This window comes from Drosophila suzukii (genome assembly GCF_043229965.1).
Source record: "Drosophila suzukii chromosome 2 unlocalized genomic scaffold, CBGP_Dsuzu_IsoJpt1.0 scf_2c, whole genome shotgun sequence".
In the NCBI taxonomy this organism is placed as follows: Eukaryota; Metazoa; Arthropoda; class Insecta; order Diptera; family Drosophilidae; genus Drosophila; species Drosophila suzukii.
The window spans coordinates 39,395,879-39,413,227 of record NW_027255896.1 but is presented as its reverse complement, the minus strand read 5'-3'; the positions used below and the strand labels follow the sequence as shown (position 1 = coordinate 39,413,227).

Sequence of the window (17,349 nt, the reverse complement as noted above, 5' to 3'; positions counted from 1 at the left end):
AGTCATTCAGACTCCCGGACCACTGTAGCGTCTTCCAAGCGGAGGTCCACGCTATAAACGAAGCACTTATCTGTTTAGGGAACATAAGCCTCCAAGGAGGACACCTAAATATATATAGTGACAGCCAAGCGCCTATTAAACCAATCTATTTGACAAACACCACCTCCCGAACAATAGCAGACTATCCCAGATCTCTCCACGAGATGGCTAGTCAGTTAACTATCAGCCTTATATGGGTTCCGGGTCACCGGGACAAATAAGCCAACACTCATTGGCAAAACGCACCACAGTGTCGTATCTCTCACCAGACATAGCCTGTGATTAACAGTAAAAAAAACTTCGGAACTACTCAAATTTTGCCGCACAGAGTGTGGTATGCTAGTTCGAGCTCTTACAGGCCACTGGCTCGTTGGCACACATGCCGGCTGGCTAAAACGCCAAAAAAAATGAAAAATGAATGAAAAAAAAACGAAATAATGCGGTATTACAATGGACCCACAGAAGTCTAAGTGTGTCAGACTATAGTCCGGCAGCCGTTCTAACATAACCTTACCTAACCTAACCTTGATCAGGATCACTAGCCGAATCGATCTAGTCATGTCCGTCTTTTGTATGAACGCTAAGATCTCGGAAACTATAAGAGCTAGAGTGTTAAGACTTGGCATGCAGATTATTGGGCTTCCTCCTCAGCGGAAGTGTGTTTCAGCAGTTTTCCACGCCCAGTCTAAAGCCCACAAACGACTATAACACTAAAACCAGTTTAGTGTTAACATTTTTTATATTTTGAAAAAAAAAATTAATTAGAGTTTGTTTTTAATATCAATACCTACTACATGCAATAAATGATTAATATCGGACCAAAAAGTTATAACCAAATAATAATCAATATTTTGCAATTCATTCGAGTTTGCACACCACATGCAGCAATTAAGCCGTTTTCACAAATACGCCATCATGCCGCTAGGGGTGCTATGAGCTAGTTGGCGCTGTAGGCCAAGTGGCGCTGTGGAAGAAAAAGATTGGTGGCGCTATAGGCTTTGTGAAAAATTCAGAGTTGCTTTAAACATATCTCCATCCCTCTTGCACTCCCCCAAGCTGAGTAACGTATGCAATATAAATAAATAAAGACTTTTGGGGGGTTTCTTCCCGATAGCGTATGTATGCGTTAAAACGGACAGACGGCTAGATCGACTCGTCTAGTGATGCTAAACAAGAATACATATATTTTATGGGGTCAGAAAAGCCTCCTTCACTACATTACAAACTTCTTACTGAAATCATTATACCCGCTGCAAGGTTATTTTTTATTTAGCATGAAAATTGTGGCGCACAGGTTTGTTGGCGTTAGTGTGGGCGTGACATATTCGCGTGGCAAACTTGCGCTGTGTACAAAACTACGGAATCCAATTCTCTATCTTTGATATTTTCCGAGATATCCGCGTTCATATCTACGATTTGTGGGCGTTGGAGTGGGCGTGGCATTCTTTTTTAGGTCAATCGATAGGTTTTGATGAGAACAATACATTTCAGTTAAAATGTTTATTCTAGCATCAAAACTGTAGGAGCCACAGTTTTGGGAGGTTTGTGGGCGTGGCACACTGCTGAAACAAACTTGCGCTGAGTAAGAAGCTCAGGAATCTGCAAGCCTAGCTCTTAGCCAATAGCCTAGCTCTTATGCTTTCCGAGATCTCAGCGTTCATCCGGACGGACGGACGGACAGACGGACATGGCTAGATAGACTCGGCTAGTGATCCTGATCAAGAATATATAGACTTTATGTGGTCGGAAACGCTTCCTTCTGCCTGTTACATACTTTCCGACGAATCTAGTATACCCTTTTACTCTACGAGTAACGGGTATAAAATATTTCGGAATGGACGATAAAGATCAAAGTTAGGGTAAATCCCTCAAAAACGGAACTTGTTCTATTTACAAATAGCTGCAAAATTCCACAACTCAACCCACCCATTCTAAACAATTGTAATCTCTCTTTTAGCAATCACGCGAGATACTTGGGGTTAGTATTAGATAAGCGCCTCAAATGGGGCTTAAATAACCGAGAGAGAACCTAAAAAGCGACCTGTAAAAAAGCAATTGGGCTAAGATGGGGCTTGTCCCCTAGAATAGTCAACTGGATATACAAAGCGGTAGTCAAACCAATCCTACTATATGGAGTGGCTCTGTAGTGGACCGCTCTACACAAAGAAAGCATATTGACTCCCCTAAACAAAGTACAGCGAATGGCGGCTTTGTGTATCAGTGGAGCCCTTCGAACTACCCCGAATGAAGCGCTGAATGCGATCTTGAGCCTGGACTTAGCAGGCATGGAAAGGGCCAAATCGGCAGCTATTCGACTGAGGGATACAGGGCATTGGAAAGCCCAATTTTTTGGTCGCGCTATAATTCTCCAGCATGATAAATCGATTCCGAAGAAAACGGATCTATGGAAATCTTTTGAATACAGTCACACACCCTTTGAGGCCCTGATTCCAGATAGAGAGGAATGAGAACAGGGCCGTCCGGGCTCGACGGACGCAATCTGTTTCTATACAGATGGCTCCAAATTAGAAGGACACGTTGGCGGAGGTGTATACTCCAAACAATTAGATATCAGGAAGTCATTCAGACTCCCGGACCACTGTAGCGTCTTCCAAGCGGAGGTCCACGCTATAAACGAAGCACTTATCTGTTTAGGGAACATAAGCCTCCAAGGAGGACACCTAAATATATATAGTGACAGCCAATCGCCTATTAAATCAATCTATTTGACAAACACCACCTCCCGAACAATAGCAGACTATCCCAGATCTCTCCACGAGATGGCTAGTCAGTTAACTATCAGCCTTATATGGGTTCCGGGTCACCGGGACAAATAAGCCAACACTCATTGGCAAAACGCACCACAGTGTCGTATCTCTCACCAGACATAGCCTGTGATTAACAGTAAAAAAAACTTCGGAACTACTCAAATTTTGCCGCACAGAGTGTGGTATGCTAGTTCGAGCTCTTACAGGCCACTGGCTCGTTGGCACACATGCCGGCTGGCTAAAACGCCAAAAAAAATGAAAAATGAATGAAAAAAAAACGAAATAATGCGGTATTACAATGGACCCACAGAAGTCTAAGTGTGTCAGACTATAGTCCGGCAGCCGTTCTAACCTAACCTTACCTAACCTAACCTTGATCAGGATCACTAGCCGAATCGATCTAGTCATGTCCGTCTTTTGTATGAACGCTAAGATCTCGGAAACTATAAGAGCTAGAGAGTTAAGACTTGGCATGCAGATTATTGGGCTTCCTCCTCAGCGCAAGTGTGTTTCAGCAGTTTTCCACGACCAGTCTAAAGCCCACAAACGACTATAACACTAAAACCAGTTTAGTGTTAACATTTTTTATATTTTGAAAAAAAAAATTAATTAGAGTTTGTTTTTAATATCAATACCTACTACACGCAATAAATGATTAATATCGGACGAAAAAGTTATAACCAAATAATAATCAATATTTTGCAATTCATTCGAGTTTGCACACCACATGCAGCAATTAAGCCGTTTTCACAAATACGCCATCATGCCGCTAGGGGTGCTATGAGCTAGTTGGCGCTGTAGGCCAAGTGGCGCTGTAGAAGAAAAAGATTGGTGGCGCTATAGGCTTTGAGAAAAATTCAGAGTTGCTTTAAACATATCTCCATCCCTCTTGCACTCCCCCAAGCTGAGTAACGTATGCAATATAAATAAATAAAGACTTTTGGGGGGTTTCTTCCCGATAGCGTATGTATGCGTAAAAACGGACAGACGGCTAGATCGACTCGTCTAGTGATGCTAAACAAGAATACATATATTTTATGGGGTCAGAAAAGCCTCCTTCACTACATTACAAACTTCTTACTGAAATCATTATACCCTCTGCAAGGTTATTTTTTATTTAGCATGAAAATTGTGGCGCACAGGTTTGTGGGCGTTAGAGTGGGCGTGACATATTCGCGTGGCAAACTTGCGCTGTGTACAAAACTACGGAATCCAATTCTCTATCTTTGATATTTTCCGAGATATCCGCGTTCATATCTACGATTTGTGGGCGTTGGATTGGGCGTGGCATTCTTTTTTAGGTCAATCGATAGGTTTTGATGAGAACAATACATTTCAGTTAAAATGTTTATTCTAGCATCAAAACTGTAGGAGCCACAGTTTTGGGAGGTTTGTGGGCGTGGCACACTGCTGAAACAAACTTGCGCTGAGTAAGAAGCTCAGGAATCTGCAAGCCTAGCTCTTAGCCAATAGCCTAGCTCTTATGGTTTCCGAGATCTCAGCGTTCATCCGGACGGACGGACGGACAGACGGACATGGCTAGATAGACTCGGCTAGTGATCCTGATCAAGAATATATAGACTTTATGTGGTCGGAAACGCTTCCTTCTGCCTGTTACATACTTTCCGACGAATCTAGTATACCCTTTTACTCTACGAGTAACGGGTATAAAATACTTCGGAATGGACGATAAAGAACAAAGTTAGGGTAAATCCCTCAAAAACGGAACTTGTTCTATTTACAAATAGCTGCAAAATTCCACAACTCAACGCACCCATTCTAAACAATTGTAAACTCTCTTTTAGGAATCACGCCAGATACTTGGGGTTAGTATTAGATAAGCGCCTCAAATGGGGCTTAAATAACCGAGAGAGAACCTAAAAAGCGACCTGTAAAAAAGCAATTGGGCTAAGATGGGGCTTGTCCCCTAGAATAGTCAACTGGATATACAAAGCGGTAGTCAAACCAATCCTACTATATGGAGTCGCTCTGTAGTTGACCGCTCTACACAAACAATGCATATTGACTCCCCTATTCAAAGTACAGCGAATGGCGGCTTTGTGTATCAGTGGAGCCCTTCGAACTACCCCGAATGAAGCGCTGAATGCGATCTTGAGCCTGGACTTAGCAGGCATGGAAAGGGCCAAATCGGCAGCTATTCGACTGAGGGATACAGGGCAATGGAAAGCCCAATTTTATGGTCGCGCTAAAATTCTCCAGCATGATAAATCGATTCCGAAGAAAACGGATCTATGGAAATCTTTTGAATACAGTCACACACCCTTTGAGGCCCTGATTCCAGATAGAGAGGAATGAGAACAGGGCCGTCCGGGCTCGACGGACGCAATCTGTTTCTATACAGATGGCTCCAAATTAGAAGGACACGTTGGCGGAGGTGAATACTCCAAACAAAACTCCAAAAAAAATAAAAAATTAATGAAAAATAAACGAAATAATGCGGTATTACAATGGACCCACAGAAGTCTAAGTGTGTCAGACTATAGTCCGGCAGCCGTTCTAACCTAACCTTACCTAACCTAACCTTGATCAGGATCACTAGCCGAATCGATCTAGTCATGTCCGTCTTTTGTATGAACGCTAAGATCTCGGAAACTATAAGAGCTAGAGAGTTAAGACTTGGCATGCAGATTATTGGGCTTCCTCCTCAGCGCAAGTGTGTTTCAGCAGTTTTCCACCGGACGAAAAAGTTATAACCAAATAATAATCAATATTTTGCAATTCATTCGAGTTTGCACACCACATGCAGCAATTAAGCCGTTTTCACAAATACGCCACCATGCCGCTAGGGGTGCTATGAGCTAGTTGGCGCTGTAGGCCAGGTGGCGCTGTAGAAGAAAAAGATTGGTGGCGCTATAGGTTTTGTGAAAAATTCAGAGTTGCTTTAAACATATCTCCATCCCTCTTGCACTCCCCCAAGCTGAGTAACGTATGCAATATAAATAGATAAAGACTTTTGGGGGGTTTCTTCCCGATAGCGTATGTATGCGTAAAAACGGACAGACGGCTAGATCGACTCGTCTAGTGATGCTAAACAAGAATACATATATTTTATGGGGTCAGAAAAGCCTCCTTCACTACATTACAAACTTCTTACTGAAATCATTATACCCTCTGCAAGGTTATAAAAGCTCCGATCTCCTGGTCAAAATGAAAAAATAAATATTTATAAAATCAAATTAAAAAGCGATTAAAGTATAGACCTAATTTTAATATATCGATACCGAATCCAATTACTCCACTAACTGGTGATCCTAACAATCGGAGCCACCTATTAATACGATCCTCACTATTGTCATTGCCAAAACTTAGTATCGGTGACAGCAAACCGTAATACCTAACTCGTTGGTAATGGATACTACCTACCTAAAGCAACGGCTCTGGGAACTGTTGTGGCGTGATTATTTGCATAGCTACAAGTTCGCTCTAAATGGTAAGCTGGGAAGTAAAATATAAAGAAAATCGACCTCCGATCATTAACGAAGTCCCTTGAACTGAAGATGAGTCAGGGTAGTGAACGTCCGTACGAAGAAGGCCAGCTTGCACCCATTCCCAATCAAAGGTAGCTGGTAAAGTCACCATGACCTTTTACCAGGCGGAGCTTGTTTTGGGTATATCTTTTATTACTATATTTGTTTATATAATTTAATTTGGCTATAATAATTTTAAACTTATCACATTTAGACATCCATCATTGTACTTCTTTTGCCGTAAAGCTACCACTCTAAGTTATCTGCTGAGAGGAGAATAAACCACCGTAATTTTGAGTTCAAAGTGGGAGTATAACAACTTTCTAACACCCGACCATACTGACATCTATCTATACCAGTCATTCGCGCCAATGCACCACTCGAAAAATACCAAAAATATTTTTAACTCCTGGACGCTGATGCACTATGATCAGTACAAGCAAGTGGCCCTTATGACACCAAGCAATGCTTGTTAGGCGCGGAGCCCTGTTCCCTTTCGGGCGTATGAACGAATTCGCGGTCATAGAATAAGACAATATAACAACAGACAATTCAAATAAATGCAGGAGAAAATACGAAAAGTCAAGATACAAAAAATAATACGAATACTTAATAATAATAATAATTTGAAATGTAATGGGACCTACTAGGACCTACTAGTGGAATATAGTATCTAGTGATTCTATTCTTTAAATAAACAGATAGCGGTATTAAAATCAGTTTAATTTCTTAACTTGCTCTTTTACTTCCTTGCGCTTATTGGCTTTAATTGGAGACCATGACAAAATTCAGGACCCTAGTTATGGAGTAATTGGAGCCCAAAACGCATGAACTATTTCCAAACTGATCCCGAAACGATTTGAAGCATTTTAGATCGACAGCATAAATAGTCGTTAAAAAGAACTCGAAGAATTTTTGTAGGGTTATGATCAAGCGAGTATACAAGTCACTTTACAATGCTTTATGAGTACTTTCAAACTATATCTTTGCTATCCTAACGGAGATCCTTGTCGAATTTGCTTGCTAAATACTCGTATTAGAACGTATTTTATATACAGCTTGAACTAGAAATCACTATTTTATACAAAATGACATCATAGGTTGATTCATGAAGGATGAACTTACTTTAATAAAGGAAAACAAGCCCATGTCAATAGCTTGGACCCTTCATGATAAATGCCTGTTGCGGTACCATGTTTTTGGTTGATTATGATGTTTAAGGGATCCTTAAATTATAAAAAGGGTCCCCCCTTTTACCAAAACTTAACTTTGCCTTAATTAGCTCCAATTTGTTTGACTTAAGCAATTTACTCTTTTCTTAATGATCCTCATGCGCATGTAAATATTTTTCGACGTTTAAGAGTCATTTTTTTTCAGTGAGTGTTTCCGAAATTTGTTCTCTAAAATATAAAAACGGTTTTAATAATCGCACTTTTTTAAGCACCTGTTTTAGTTTAGTTTTGGTTCTGTTAGAATCCTTTATGCTTCATGATCTTCCATTTTCGGGTTTTCTCCACAGTTTGTCAATTTTAATGACGTTAATTCAAAACCTAACCAACAGTACCGTTTTTCTCAACCGTCGTTCATCCAATATGTTTATACCCGTTACTCGTAGAGTAAAAGGGTATACTAGATTCGTCGGAAAGTATGTAACATGCAGAAGGAAGCGTTTCCGACACCATAAAGTATATATATTCTTGATTAGGATCACTAGCCGAGTCGATCTAGCCATGTCCGTTTGTCCGGATGAACGCTGAGATCTCGGAAACTATAAGAGCTAGGCTATTGAGATTTGGCGTGCAGATTCCTGAGCTTCTTACGCAGCGCAAGTTTGTTTCAGCAATTGCCACGCCCACAAACCGCCCAAAACTGTGGCTCCTACAGTTTTGATGCTAGAATAAAAATTTTAACTGAAATGTATTGGTCTCGTCAATACCTATCGATTGTTAAAAAAAAAAAAATTTGCAACGCCCACTCTAACGCCCATTACGCTTATATCTGTCTACCGTCGGTAGGTGGCGCATTTTAATCTCGCTAACGCTATAGTCTAGTACCTCGACTATCAGATACCCGTTACTCAGCTAAAGGGACCAAAGGGAATTGGAGATATGCAAGCAGCAAAGCGAGATTAAAATACGCCACCTACCGGCGGTAGACAGATTTTAGCGTTAAGGGCGTTAGAGTGGGCGTGGCAAACTTTATAAGGTAAATAAGTAAGCACGTGTATCAGGATATAAGTACGATTTTTTAAAGTTTGTTAAAAACCCTAAATCAAACAAATTTCCTCTTTTTAAACATCTATTTCACAATCTGTAGTATTATGGTTGGTTTAATTTCTTTTGTATTTATATCTCTGAAATCTCTTCTTTAAAAATAAAATTTTAGTAAAGATACTAATTTATTATTATTTTAATTTCTTAAAAAAAGAAATTAGGATATACAAAAATTATTATGGCTTGCCCTCACAAAAAAATGCAACCGCGAGTTGGCAAAAACTTGTCTCAAACAAAAATTGTTCGTATCTTTGGACAAAACTAAAAACACGCTATTTGCAAGCCAAACAAGGAAGAACGCTATAGTCGAGTACCCCGACTATCAGATACCCGTTACTCAGCTAAAAGGACCAAAGGGAAATGGAGATATGCAAGCAGCAAAGCGAGATTAAAATGCGCCACCTACTGACGGTAGACAGATTTAAGCGTAATGGGCGTTAGAGTGGGTGTGGCAAATTTTTTTTTTGGATCAATCGATAGGTATTGACGAGACCAATACATTTCAGTTAAAATTTTTTATCTAGCATGAAAGTTGTGGGCGTCACAGGTTTGGGCGGTTTGTGGGCGTTAAAATGGGCGTGGAAAACTTTTTTTGGGTAAATCGATAGGTTTTGATGAGAACAATACATTTCAGTACAAATTTTTATTCTAGCGTCAAAACTGTAGGAGCCACAGTTTTGGGCGGTTTGTGGGCGTTAGATTGGGCGTGGCACATTGCTCAGGAATCTGCACGCCAAATCTGAATAGCCTAGCTCTTATAGTTTCCGAGATCTCAGCGTTCATCCGGACAGACAGACGGACATGGCTAGATCGACTCGGCTAGTGATCCTGATCAAGAATATATATACTTTATGGGGTCGGAAACGCTTCCTTCTGCCTGTTACATACTTTCCGACGAATCTAGTATACCCTTTTACTCTACGAGTAACGGGTATAAAAATATTCCTTAGTTTGCATATCATCGGGTAGTCTGATAGAGATCCAAATGAAATGTTTGATTTTAAGTAGTATGATTGTAAAAAGAAATGCGTCTAAGCCACTAAAACTGTCAAGGAGATTTACTTTTTTTTATGGTTTGTTCTTTACATTACCTAATCCTTAGTCATCGCCCTGCTCGATCGGCAGGCTTAATATTTGCACATGCAATATTTGCATGCATAAACTTACGCAAATTATAATGATTTAAGAAATAAGTCTACCAATTCCATCTTTAGACGTACAATGGTGGGTTGGAATAAAAAACAAGAAAGAAAGTAAACTTCGGCAAGCCAATGTTTGTATACCCTTGCAGTTATAATTATTAAATTTAATTGTTAAATGATATTCCCAATAGTCAAAACACCGAATCTATAATTTGTTTTATATTATTGACCCACCAATTTTCCGATATGGCAGCTAGGGGATATTGTCTTCCGATTTTGATAAAATTAAATTCGAAACTCAGAACTAATTAAAAAATGTTATTTCCAACACCAGAGATATAATTTTTTTCCCGATTATTCCCATGGAAGCTATAAGATATAGTTTTCCGATCCTGCTGGTTCCGACTTATATACTACCTGCAAAAAAAAAGACTTTTGGGAAAGTTTCAGCCTGATTTACTTTAAAACTGAAAGACAAGTTTGCGTAGAAACGGACGGACAGACGGACATAGCTAGATCGACTCGTCTAGTGATGCTGATCAAGAATATATATACTTTATGGGGTAAGAAGCGTCTCCTTCTCTGCGTTGCAAACTTCTGACTGAAATCATAATACCCTCTGCAAGGGTATACAAATGAATAGACGTTTTTAAATGATAAATGAATGAATATTTTGGGGCTCATATTTTCCTTCTATTTTTAAAAGCCTGCTCACCACATAAAAATTTTCTGTAAATAGAGATAAACAGATTACTGTCCATAACCTTTGATTGACTTAAAATATGGTTAAATCTTAAATTCATATAAACAATTTATTGTCATGCGTATCTATAAAAAGAAGTCAGTAGCATTACTTTTGGACATTCGTGAAATGTATTTTCAGAAGCATTCCTTTTTGAATATTTATTAAAATATTTTTTTAGTAGCATTTTTTTTTTAATGACAATGAGATTTGTTTTGAGTAGCATTAGTTTCGTCAATGGCAATGAAGTGTATTGATAATGCATTCGAGCATTTTTAGATGTTTAGAAAGAGACAATTGTGCACATATGTAATTTATTGGGATTTGTTAAGGTAGAAAGGCATGTCCACTTTTGTCATTTAAACGTTCGTTTTAAGTGCTTTTACGATTTTGCTCATTAATTCCTCGAAAGGGCTTACACACTTTTTTCAGACTAAAATTTGTGAGCCTGCCGCAGATTTAAGTCTGAAAAAATTGTTTTAATGAATGAGCCAACTATGCAGACTTTTCATACTTTAATGTTTGGTATTGTTTCAATTAAATTGGCATACTAAGAAAACCACTGAGCCTATGTATATCCTAAAAACCATTAATGCATTCTAAATGTATACTCAAAACAACGAACTAATTTACAGTTCAAAATTCCTATTACTAGCAGTTATTTGACCTTAAAGTCAAGGTTTCTATTTTTTTAAGACGTTTGCAAAGATATGGAATCAAGTGATAACAATATTTGGTTTACTCACAGACAAGGCGTCTGCATATTTTTCAGCGAGAGTAGCCATCGCCAGCAGACGCATTTGTTCGCCTTTTAGGATTTGTAGAAAGTAGTTTCCGTCCTTGACAGCTGCAGAAAGATTTTTTTCAATTTTATGGTTGACTTCATCAATAGTTCCAAAATCTGGCCTTAACTGAGATCCCTGCATCGCAGGTATGATGCAAGATCGAGCGGAGCCCCTTTTGGGTGAAACAGTAGGCAATTGCGCTCGGAACTCGAGGCTAAGGTGCTTGAAAACCGGCAGGTCTATACCTCCGCTTGAATCTGAAAGAAAAGGGTCGGCCAAGCGAGCTGTTGCATTTTGTAAGCAGTTAAGTCGCAGTTTTTTTTTAAACTCCCCGTAGTCCTTACTAGGCGAAAGCTGTTTGACCTTCCGTGCCAATTCCGAGTCCTGTATATATGATCGCCCTGTCCCATGAGATGGCGACGGCACGTGTTTTTTGGGGCTGTAGAAGCCCTGCGCTAGTGCGCCCGGCCCATAAAGACGTTCCACTCGCTGCTTTATAAAGCTACCATTTCCATTGCCGTGGAAAGATTCCGTTCCGTTAACACCATTGTAATCGTTATTATTGTTGGACTCAACAGATTGGTCCTTCCTGGTCGGAGAAGGCATGATGTGCAGCACTGGAGCAGCCAAGTTATGGCTGCGCTTGCAATAATGCAGACTGCTGGTGGAGGGACGTATCGGGGAAACTTCACGTGACTTGTTTATATTCTGACGGACCTTAGAGTCATAGGTGGTAAGGTTGGAATAGCCGTTAACGCAGCAGGCCAGGCTCAAATAGCTGGGCTTTTTATCGGCAGCTTGCGAATTTCTAGCGGTAGTATTGATATAGGAGCTCGGCTCTCGAGCAGACTCAGGCGACAGTACCATACGCACCAGCTCCGCCGACCCGGTATCAAAGTAGGCGGAAGTTGTGTACTGCGTCTGCTGTGGCGAACGTTGAACACAGCGCTCCCGAAAGTTGACAGTGAACTCGTGGGTGATGTTTTTTACTGAGAGCGGCGTGGGGAAGTTTAAGCTGCCACTGGTGTCTGCAAGAAAGCGAGGTTAGTCACAGGTGGCACTCATGCGGATTGAGGTTATACCTGATTTGTCAGTGGAGTCGGCGTCAGCATCAAGTGAACAGCTGCCAATAGAGTCCAGGCTGCGATCCATGAAAACCTTGTCTGTGGGTCAAAACGGTAAATCTTTACTACAATTCACTATTCATAAACCTGGGAAGAACTCAAATTTATTGTTGACTTCCGGAAGCCATGACCAAGAATTATGTATGTGATAACGCCCACATTCATTAAAAATCCAGCAATTCGCTCATACGAGCGGAGAAACGTATCACCTTATAGTAATTATTCAACACTTATGCCAAGCAGGATCCCGACCAAAAGTCATCAGCTTTTTTGACGCAGTGGACCGATGGATTGGACCGGATTTGTTTGACCCATACAATTTATTATTTTAATGTCAGTAAAATTAGCATAAGTGCGCAGCTCAGCAGATGGAAGCAGCTCTAACGGAACATTTCCAGTTCCGCTTCGCTAAGTTTTCGTCCAATATCCGTACATAGTTATCTTTCCAGGATGCCAATACCTGTCACATCTTGAAACATACAATGGCACCGTAAGACAACACATAATATTTCATAATCCGAAGAATATTGAAATATTCAGTGTTTGGATGGCCTTTCGAGTTTGCAACAAATACAAATTAAACGAACGGAACTTATGCTCTTTTGTCTATTTTAGTAGTATCATTACATACCTTACGCAGCCAGCGAAATGAAATTTCTATCTAACAAGATTCAAACCGTTTCCATGCAGATTGAAAACAGTAAAACACATACTGCAGTGCAGCAGCTGCACTTATTGAAAGTTACGAAAAAAAAAAACCAAAACTGTAGCTGTGTGGCCGTGACCTAGCCGATGATAAAAGCCGTTTGGCCGAAAGCAACGCATTTTATACCCTCTTCCCACAGAGATTCACCACCTACCATAATACTACCATGGTGTTCAGAAAATTTCAGATACCCGTTACTAAGCTAATGGGACCAAAGGGAGACAGAGATTTGCAAGCAGCAAAGGGCGATTGTAATGTGCCACCTACCCGCGATCACAATATATGGATATGTGGGCGGCAGACAGATTTAGGCATTATGGGCGTTTGAGAGGGCGTAGCAAACTATTTTTGGGTCAATCAATAGGTAATGACGAGCATCAAAATTGTGGGCGCCACAGGTTTAAGCGCCACTGACGAAACAAACTTGCGCTGCGCAGGAATCTGCACGCCTTGGCTAGATCGACTCGGCTAGGGATCCCGATCAAGAATATATATACTTTATGTCGGAACCGCTTCCTTCTAACTGTTACATACTTTCCGAAGAATCAGTATACAATTTTACTCTTCGAGTAACGGGCTTAAAAATACTATTTCGGATATTTTCGAATGGGATATTTCTTTAGCTGAGTAACGGGCATTTGATTGTCGAGGCAACCGACTATAGCTTTCTTTCTGGTTTTGTTAATAGAATTTTTACAGGTGTTTAACCATCAACTCAATTTTCAAATGTTTTACCAATATACAAGTAGCTTGAGTATCGCTTAAAGCAATTTATAGATCACATTCATGAAGATTTAAAAAGAATTACTTATATTTTGATATTAAAACCTAGTACTCACATCGACGAAAACCGCGAGCTAACCATAGGAGTGAGAGAGAGGTAAATACGCGGCGACCGATTTTCGTCGGGTCTGTTATTTAACGCGGTACTCAGGAAATATCGAAAAAAATACCAGCTTTAGCGAGTGAGTTCCGATTAACGCCGTTAACCGTTGCTCAAAGAATAAGAAATCTATATTTTGGCGGTGTTCATGCAAACGGTGTGAAAACTAATAATTAACAAGGAAGAACGCTAAAGTCGAGTACCTCGACTATCACATACCCGTTACTCAGCTAAAGGGACCAAAGGGAAATGGAGATATGCAAGCAGCAAAGCGAGATTAAAATACGCCACCTACCGGCGGTAGACAGACTTAAGCGTTATGGGCGTTAGAGTGGGCGTTGCAAATCTTTTTTTTGGATCAATCGATAGGTATTGACGAGACCAATACATTTCAGTTAAAACTTTTTATCTGGCATGAAAACTGTGGGCGTGACAGGTGTGGGTCAATCGATAGGTATTGATGAGAACAATACACTTCAGTTATAATTTTTATTCCAGCATAAAAACTGTAGGAGCCACAGTTTTGGGCGGTTTTTGGGCGTTGGGGTGGGCGTGGCACTCTACTGAAACAAACTTGCGCTGCGTAAGAAGCTCAGGAATCTGCACGCCAAATCTCAATAGCCTAGCTCCCATAGTTTCCGAGATCTCAGACGGACAGACAGACGGACAGACGGACATGGCTAGATCGACTCGGCTAGTGATCCTGATCAAGAATATATATACTTTATGGGGTCGGAAACGCTTCCTTCTGCCTGTTACATACTTTTCGACGAATCTAGTATACCCTTTTACTCTACGAGTAACGGGTATAAAAATGGAAGGAAAACTCCAAAAACGCCTACAGGATGTCAATGCAGATGAAAAAGGACGCCTAATCCGAACAGAGGGCAATACCACGACAGGGCAAATCTGCAGAGTGGTTGAAGTGCTGGAGGAGATCCACTACAGAATCCCAGTGTGAAGGAACATACCGAGTGGGACCTCGCTCCCTACATGGACATCCTGCCGGGCGTGCCCTGGCAAATAATGTAAGTTCTAGCCAAAAGGATTTGGTAACGTTGTACTAATAGAAGTAGAAGAAGTTTTTAGCGGAACCACCGGTAATACGATGTCCGACGAGCTCTCCATTGGGCAACCACAGGACTCCACCACCACCAGCTACTGGATCTGGCTTCTATAGGGCGTAAAACGCAAGCGCATTTTATAAACTAGTTTACATTTCTCGGAGAAAGCTCAAGACCATTTCAAAGACTCCGAAATTGGGCCCTTAAATGACCAAAGGCATTCTCAAACACTGCTTTTCTCATGGTGGAGCAGTAGCCGAGAATGGATAGGGCTTCATTACACCGAATCACCCAAAATATTAGTTGGCACCATGATCCCCTCAATTTTTTTTGGCATTAGATTCAAAAATGTTTGATCCATTAATGAGTGTCTTTATATCGGATTGCTCGTACACTTGGGAATCGTTACACCTGCCTGGAGCACCAACATTCATTCAAACCGGTATCTGCCAGTACAATGAAAATACAAATTAGGTTTATCCTATAAAACAATCCGTTTGTTAATTACTTATGGTCTACTAAGGCCTAATTCGAAACTCGTGCATTATATTCTTGATGGTGCAAAAAACAAACTATTCGGAGTTCACCAACGCATTAAAAGCAAAAATGCCCATCCGAAAATTTTCTTTCCCCAATTTTTCAACAGCAATGGGGAAATCATTTGACGAAAAAAGCATTCCACTTGCAATTCCTGAAATATTGTTTTGCTTTCCGTTGTAATACATTTTATTTTCGGAGCAATTGACGTTTCGGTTTGTTTATGACAATCAGCTCTTGTCTTAAGCCTAGTACTCAGATCGGCTAAGAGTTTCACTAGTCGAAAAATCTTACTCTTTGTAGTGTGACCGAAGTTTTCAAAGTTCACCCGCAATGCATGTAGCATGGTCTTACTGTCAAGCAGCTGGGTTTGTTGCCAAACGGAAAACAAATCAACTGGAGAAAGTTAAGGAGGAGTCTGCTGGTACACAAAGAAATTAAAATAAAAACAAATGGAATGTTCAATGAATGTTTTTATTTATGTACATTAGTAGTTTAAGGCTTCCATCTCGTCCCACGGATGCTTCGCCATCTTTCCCGCGCCCCCGCAGTCCAGCACCGAGTCCCAATGGGCATATTGGACCTTGAGGAAGTGGGAGAACGGGGTTGATCCGCTGATGGTGCAGGAAGTCGCCCAGCATCCTGGCAGTGGCTGGCTATGTCTTCTCCAACTGTTCCTTAGCGGGCGTCCTATTTTCCTCCTCCCTATAGAAGCCAGCGGGTCCTCCAGCTCCGCTTAAGCTGCCAAGTAGCTGGTGGCGTTGGTGTCCCGAGTCCTAATGGAGAGGTCGTCGGAGATCGTATTACTGGTGTTTCTGCTAAAAAGTTACTTATATTAGTACAACGCAACCATATTCTTTTGGCCAGATCTTACTATCTTTGCGAGGACGCGCCCGGCAGGATGTCCATGTAGAGATCGAAGTCCCACTTGGATTGTTCAGTGGATCTCCTCCAGCACTTAAACTTTTCTGCGAATTTGCCCCTTTTGTAGAATTGCGTCCTTTTGGTGAAGTTCCACAATAAAGGGCATAAGCTTGGATTTGGCATCCTATTTCATCTGCACTGACCTCCTGCTTCCGATTTTGGGGTTTTCCTTCCATTTTATAATTTTTAGTTTCCACATCGCCTTTGCACGAACACCGCCAAAGATTAAATTTCTTATTCTTTTGGTCGCGGCTAACGGCGTTCATCGAAAATTCACTCGCGAAATCTGGTATTTTTTCTGATATTTCATTAGCTCATCTGAGTACCGCGCTGAGAAACAGATCCGACAAAAAGCGTTAGCCGCGTATTTGCCTCTCGCTCACTCCTATTGGTAGCTCGCGGTTTTCGTCGATCTGAGTACTAGGCTTTAACCTATTCTCTGTGTGAACAGGAATGCGCTTAAAGTTGCAACAGCGAATTTTAAGCGGATGTGTGCATAGGGTTTTATCCGATCTGAGTACTAGGCTTAAAGGGCATACTGATATATTTATTAAATATCTGTGTGGCGGCAGAGAAAGTGCAGAGCTATTCACTATGCCCGCTTAAGGGGAAGCTGCTGACCTCTGCACTATAGGCGGGATAAGCACTTTTTGTGACCAAAATAAACATCTCAAAGACAAAGCAACGTAAAGATGTATCGTTTTTTTAATTTAATTTTTAATAATAAAATATATTTATTATTGAATAAATCCATACAAGAAATTCACTTTTTAATGTATGGTATACGTTGGCCTCGTTCAGCAGAACAACATCATAACTGATTACTAATCCATCGGTAATCGTGGACGCGTAAAAATAAAAAAGGCCTGAACAT

At 40.7% G+C, this 17,349-nt stretch overlaps 1 protein-coding gene across 3 annotated transcripts in view; it reads right to left on the bottom strand.

The window, feature by feature from the left end:
• Positions 1–13,151, bottom strand: part of vlc (disks large-associated protein 2) — a 28,140-nt gene extending 14,989 nt beyond the window's left edge. Inside the window, exons 1-4 of one of the 3 annotated variants that reach the window (XM_070998700.1) lie at positions 12,993–13,151; positions 12,320–12,400; positions 11,582–12,265; positions 11,199–11,494 (exon numbers count right to left, since the gene is read on the bottom strand). In XM_070998700.1, the coding sequence (XP_070854801.1) occupies positions 11,199–11,494; positions 11,582–12,265; positions 12,320–12,389 (1,050 nt within the window). In that variant the 5' untranslated portion in view covers positions 12,390–12,400; positions 12,993–13,151. Of the gene's footprint in view, positions 1–11,198; positions 12,266–12,319; positions 12,401–12,992 lie in introns of all 3 variants that reach the window. The other 2 variants (XM_070998699.1, XM_070998698.1) reach the window with 2 other exon arrangements.
• Positions 13,152–17,349: the final 4,198 nt, after the last annotated feature.